Source organism: Capsicum annuum, chromosome 12 (assembly GCF_002878395.1).
Source record: "Capsicum annuum cultivar UCD-10X-F1 chromosome 12, UCD10Xv1.1, whole genome shotgun sequence".
NCBI lineage: Eukaryota > Viridiplantae > Streptophyta > Magnoliopsida > Solanales > Solanaceae > Capsicum > Capsicum annuum.
Window position 1 is genome coordinate 23,122,367 of NC_061122.1, and position 6,623 is coordinate 23,128,989.

Genomic DNA, 6,623 nt, shown 5'->3' on the forward strand with positions numbered 1-6,623 from the left:
AGGTGTCCATATGTACCTTCGAAGTTGAAATGCTTACTTGTCAGCTGAGACCAAGCTTAAATGTTTGTTCATGTATTATGTCTTTTAACTTTAGTTTCTCGGAGAATTCTGAAGTGGTTTGTCATTCTTTCTGGCTTTACGACAACAAAACCTTCTTTGGTTCCAAGGTTAATATGATACATGGGCATGACTACACTTAAAATGGTTCGCTTGGTGCAAGTTGATAGGCATCGAGCCTCATGCCGCCTCATCCCATTTTGGAGCATGACATTTAACCCTCTTTTCCTTTGCATTGACCCTTATGAAATATTCAGCATGATGTATATTAGCAAAGTTGTTGACAAGGTCATATTTTGACTTACTCATCAAACAGATAAGAGGGGGGAAAAGAGAGAAAATTTTTGCAGTCTAAATGAATGAGAATCAACAGTAGAACTCAGTACTACATAAATGGAGAAAAAATCAAAACAATTTCTACTTGCCTACCCCTTTCCAGGCTGAAAGGGTCTCTGTTGAATCATTCAATTAATATCTAGGCATTGTTCTATTCTTGTCTTTCTCCTCTTTCCTTGCAAGTACCAAAGTCAGAGTTTAGTAACTAGGGGTCATTTTGTAGCTGGTCAGAGTTATGCAAATATTAGTAATGCAAGTATTAGTTATGCAGGTATTAGTTGTTAGTACCTGCAGGTATTAATGTTAGTACCTGCTTGCCAGAAGCTCTTTAATGTGCACTCACCTTTCAACACCAAATGAAAAGAAAACAAAACGGCACCCCCAAAAAAGGGTAGAATCCCAACTTTCCTTTTTGTTTCAATTTCTTTTTAATAACCAAGAAATCCCCCAGGGGCAGTAAAACACGATTTGAAATCGACCGATGGATCGACCTATTTACCATTCTCCACTTAAATACCAAGTTTTGTTAGCGGCAGGACTTGAAACAAATGAACCCCAACCCCACATATCACGTGTTACACTCTTACCACCAGATCAAACCCACCATGTTAAATCCACCAAGTCAAAATTATTTTACATAGATGTGTGTCTAAAAGACCCACTGTGCCAGTCATCTTTAATTAGTTAGACATTTTGAAGATTTCTATTTTTTCCTATAAATAAAGTCTATCCATTTCATAGCAGTGCAGGTTTGACAAAATAATGTTAACAGCAAGGAAACATAGCAGCCTGACTGTCACTAGCATCAGCAGCAATTGCTGACCATCTATTATTGATAAAATCCGGCACGAATTCGAATTAGTCGAGCTTCAATGCAAGAAACGGACATCGGATGAAAAAACAAAAAGTAAAACATTATTGCTAAAATTGTTTCTCGATGTGGAATCTACTAAGAAGAAATGAAATTTCTCTTAATTATAGCTGTGAAAGTGGTCTGAGCAAGAGGTAAATGGAGTGAAAACAATCCATCTACTTACATTTAAGTTGTGGTAATTCTTGAGTAAAGCATACCAGTGCAATATAATGTTTGCCTTCAATAGGTCATTAGTTTGAGTGGGGAAAATCTAGACCAAATGTGAACAAGTACAAACATTTATATTCCACAATATGTGCTGCAGATTCTTGATTTTAAGCCATTTGTTATTTCTTTTCAGAAAAATATTTTCCAATTTTTTCATGTTTGGTTAGTTAAAATGTTTTGGAGATATATTTTCTAGAAAATAAGTTTCTTGAAGATCCTAAAAACGATTTACTTATTGAAAATAGGAAACAATAAGTTGCATAAGTGACATTCCAATTTCAATGTCTCCAACCTTACCCCTTGACCATCCCACACTCCACACCGCTGCCCGAACCATCACTCCTCACCTCATCCCACTTTCACAGTATTTTGTTAAATTACATATAAATGTTCATGTGATAATACATTTATGTTTACTTAACAAACACTGGAAAATAAGAAACAAACTTGTTTTCCAAGAAAAGATTTTCAAGGAAAACATTTACTTCATACCTAACATACCCTAAATAGGACTGAAAAATGGGCATTAAAGCGTTGCCCTCAGGTGGTTCACTCGAAGCCAATTATTGATGCATCAGAATTGAGGCTTACTTGAAGCTGGTGTCTTATTATTCTCAAGACCTCATAGGAACAGGTTAATTTAGCAGTAGCATATAAACAGAATTAGTTCTTTCCTCTGCTTCCTTAAGCAGTGAAAACATAACCGTGTCGAAGTTTGACTCTCACTGTTCTAGATATAGACATCAAGCTAAGGATCACTAGATTTTCTGATCAGCTTCGCATCTTCCATCGGAGAAATAGATTATACCGAATTAATAGCCAATAATGATTGAGCATGCTAATAAATTGGTACATGAAATAATGGTGTCTAGGCCAACTTGCACGCACCTCGATTAATTACAAGAAATACCTTTCATAAGCAACTCTGTCCATCCAGGTAGGACAGTGTAAAATTATATTCATGTGCTCGTACTGCTTCAATTTTATTTGTGCATGAAAACAGTGCTGCACAGTTCTGAGTTCTCAAATAATAACCTCAAAAGTCCTTCCTCAAACCTAAAGGAACTATTATCAACTGGATGAAATAAAAGACCAATCACCAACCACTACGAAGACACCAGTTCAGTATAATGATGATCAAACGAGGATGTGTTCCATATGTGAACAGGTCTTTATCAGGTGGCCAATTTGAAAAAATTACAAAAATTTACTCTCTACAAAGCAAATACAGGGCTACCTATTGATAGTGCCAGGTAGGCTGACGCTAAGTTTTGATCATCCTGTCTGACGCTAGGCTGGCAGCTTCCTCCAGAACAAGAAGGCCACAGCAAACACAAGTGAAAAGAAAAAGGTAAAACTCAAATGCCAAAAGCAAAGATTACAAATTTAAAATAAACTACATGAAACAACCGGCTGGATCATTAAGAAAGCGAAATTTAGAGCACCAAATCAAGATTAGATCCCATTCAAAGCAAAATGGGAATGAACAAGCAACAAATCCAGCAGAATACTCCAAAACGTCTCTGCCAAAAGTCTATTCTGAGAGAAAAATAACATCAAGGGTTTCTGATACGAGTTAGTCATATTTCTACTGCAATGAAACAATTTCCCACTTCATGCAATATTTTAACAGAAAAGGGGAAAGAAAACATCAGGAAGTTCTAGAAACAAAATGCCAATGATTTCCCTTAACTCAGTTTATTTACATGTAAACCTCCATGTTTTGTTCAACTATGGCATCCATAAGTACACCCATTTAGCTAACAGCAGTAACTGAAACTATTGACTAAGCTTCTATTCACTAGGTAATCCCCTAAATCGACTTTAAGCTAGAAACAATAAACTTTACAAGTTGGAACATCGACTCCACGAGACCATACTATATACGGATATTCCTACTCTTCATGTCTCTACATGGGGAAGTTGAAATTCTGATACGCTCCTTGATTCTGAAGACTGTTTTGAGGAGGCACCATCTTCGTATCCACTGCGGTGGTAATGTCATGTATGCTCGATCTTTTCCGTTCTTTCTTCATTGACTGCTGCCTAAGGTAGTATTTTTGAGCATGACTGGCCACCTGTGTCGGTGTCCTCGTCACCACTACATTTCTTGAAATGCTTCTCCAGTCACCCTTCCCGTATTTGTCCAGCCCAATAAGGAATAACCTATGGCAAAAAAGACATGGTCTTCTAAGTCACCATCAAATCCAAACAAATAGCAATTCCAATTATCCCCTAAAGTCAACACATATATCGGACAATATAATTAGATCTATTAGTATTATATTACTCATGTGTGACAAATGTCATCTAACACCATGAAGAAGAATTCAACGAAGTTTTCATAATTGACAACAACCTCATTAGCCGTACCACGGGGTAGACTCAAATCAACTTCTAACTTCATTCAAAAAGGTTAGAAATAAACAATGAGAACTTGTCAATGCTTATCATAAACACTCACTTAATTTATTCATTAGGATGCTAAATGTCTCCATCTGTGAAAGAAAGAGTCCTCGCCAGGACCCAAATCCCCTGTTTTTCTCAATGGCATTCAATTTGAAGTCCTTTATGGAAAAGATTGCTACAGGATACACAAAATGGACACCACAATAATTAATCCACCTTAATTTCAAGCAAGTTGGATTGAAAGACTCACAATACATTTCATCCTATATGGGATCAGTTCATAAGGGTGCATTGCACAACTCAACACAACAGCTCCTACTAATACAGTCCTCACTATCCATTTTACCATTTGAACAGTTTGCAAAGGAGTCGACTGGTAGGATGTATTAGAGAATCTAACACATGTATTTATCATGATACTATTTAATTTTTTGTTTGCTAGGATTTTCAGCCTATGTAGGACTAATACATGCTATTTAGAATTTAGTAGTATCGCGTGTATATCTAATACATAGCAAACCATGATATTAGCAATACATGGACTATTAATACATGGATAAGCATGGTTAAGGAAAGAATTGCCCTTGATACACCAAACTAAACTGTGGATAAGAAATGATCCCACCATAACTGATATTCGCGCCCTCATCATTTTCTTTGGTCCTAGTCCTAGTCCTACACCAAAAATAGATGTTTCATTTTACTTGTCCATTTCAGCAAATCAATAGAATTTTATTACTTTTCCCCCATACTACCCTTAGTATTAATAGCAACATAAAGTAAACAGTCAAATTTTGAGTTCCAAAGCATCACTAAAAGGTTGAGTTAGTAAAATATACCTCTAATAAAACCGAGGGAGCACTAGCATTACTAATACACCCTGTTAAGTATTATTCTTATACAATGTACTCACTTCATTTCAAAATAGTTGGTCCTTTCTAAAGATATTTGTTTCAATTTAGTTGTCCATATATGCAATCAAGATAATTTTATTATGCTCTTCCAATACTACTCCTATCACTAAATGACTATACAAAATGTATATACTCGAATTTATATTTTCAAAGAATAATTAATAAGGTTAATTCGGTAAAATAAACCCCTAATAAATATCTTTTCAGGGGTAATGCCAAGCCACAAGGGGCCAACTATGCAATTGAGCCTATATCAAGAACCAAATTACCAAGAAACAATTCAAGAAAACAACAAAAATTAAAATTGCAATCTCATATAATTCAAATCCACATACAAAAAAAACCTTTTCCAATCACAACAAAGTAATCAAGAAAATCAGAATTTAGAATCAAACCTACCTGTGTTCTTCTTCAGTCCATGGAGTCCCTTTCTTCCTCTCAACTTCTTGCTTCTTACTGGCTCCACCACCAAAGGAGATCTGACTCAATTTACCTCCATCCAATTCATCCCAATCACCACCAAATCCTCCATCATCATCAGGATAACTCGGTGGTTCAACTCTTCCAGAATCAATCTCAAATACATCATGAACAAGTGTATCATAGTGCATCATCACATCTTCTACTGTTCTTCCAGGTACATGATTTGCTATTTTCTGCCAACGTTCAACGTCGTTCTCAGAATACAGTACTAGGGCTTGCTCGAATTGCTTGTCTTCGAATCGTGTCCATGTTGAATTTGATTGAATCATAGCCGTTGAATTGTTGGCCGCGTCGCCGATCATCCACCGATTGTTCGTTGTGTACATCATCGTTGATTTGGTTTTTTTTTTTTTTTGGTTTGAATGTAAAATAAAGAGAGGGTTTTTGGTGAGGAATTTAAGGAGGTGTTCTGGTAAAATGACTCTATCCACATTGTATATATATAGGGGAAGAAGTGAATATTTTTTGCTTTTATTTTTTATTTGAACCTTTTTTTTTTGGAAATTTTATAATTGATTCACGTCAAATTATCTGTAGTTGTTTCTATATATTTTGAACAAAATTTGTAATTCATTTTGCTTAAATTATCTGCTGTGTTTCTTCTTTTTATAGGTTTTTAGAAAAACATTTATTAGAAGAGATTTTTAATTATTTACTCTTTTAATGATATTTGAATAATTATAGTATCAATCATAATTAAGGTTTTTATTTTTTTAAAAAAATATTCCATCTATTACAAATTATGTGTCACAAATTGGGAGAATCAATTGAATTTATTTATAAGGAATTTCTTTGTATATATTCAAAATGGACATTTTTAATTTCTTTGTATAGATTAATTAAATGGGCGTATCCAATTTTTCTATGTACATATTTTTATATAATATATGTTTATATAATTTTTAAATTCATCAATTTTATTTTAAAAAGTTAAAGCTTCCATATCTAAATTTACTGTTAAAGTTCGAAGCTTAAATCTCTAAATTCTAATTGTGTCATATAAGTTAAAATGGAAAATAATTATTAAATATAAAATAAAAAACAATTATTTTAGAAGTGTTAGGCAAATAGGAGATCTCTAATTATTTTATTTTAATATTTTATAATAATAAACAATTTAATATAAATTTGGAATTTTAGAAGTGTTAGGCAAATAGGAGTTATGTCGTTATTGGTGTGTCAAATAAGGTTAAAACTTTATTGGTGGGGTAAGGGAGGCAAATGTGCAGAGGAAATTAAAGTTTATTTGAGATTTGAGTATACAATTTTGTCACGTTTTTTACTATATTTGGGGTGCCCACAACTGGGAGTGACATTAAAAAAAAAGCCTAATCAGGAAATTC

The 6,623-nt window shown here is 34.2% G+C and overlaps 1 protein-coding gene across 2 annotated transcripts; it reads right to left on the bottom strand.

Moving 5' to 3' along the window:
* Positions 1 to 3,133: 3,133 nt before the first annotated feature.
* On the bottom strand, positions 3,134 to 6,031 carry LOC107850892 (transcription factor SRM1). 2 transcript variants are annotated; one of them, XM_016695695.2, is made up of 4 exons: positions 5,197 to 5,710; positions 4,509 to 4,558; positions 3,939 to 4,058; positions 3,134 to 3,640 (listed from the first exon to the last, which is right to left on the bottom strand). In XM_016695695.2, exons 1-4 carry the CDS (start codon positions 5,607 to 5,609, stop codon positions 3,576 to 3,578), a joined length of 648 nt encoding a protein of 215 aa, XP_016551181.2. In that variant the 5' UTR covers positions 5,610 to 5,710; the 3' UTR covers positions 3,134 to 3,575. The 2 variants fall into 2 exon arrangements, with proteins under 2 accessions (XP_016551181.2, XP_016551180.1); XM_016695694.2 differs by lacking the exons at positions 3,939 to 4,058; positions 4,509 to 4,558 and having other exon boundaries at positions 5,197 to 6,031.
* Between the last annotated feature and the right edge of the window lie 592 nt (positions 6,032 to 6,623).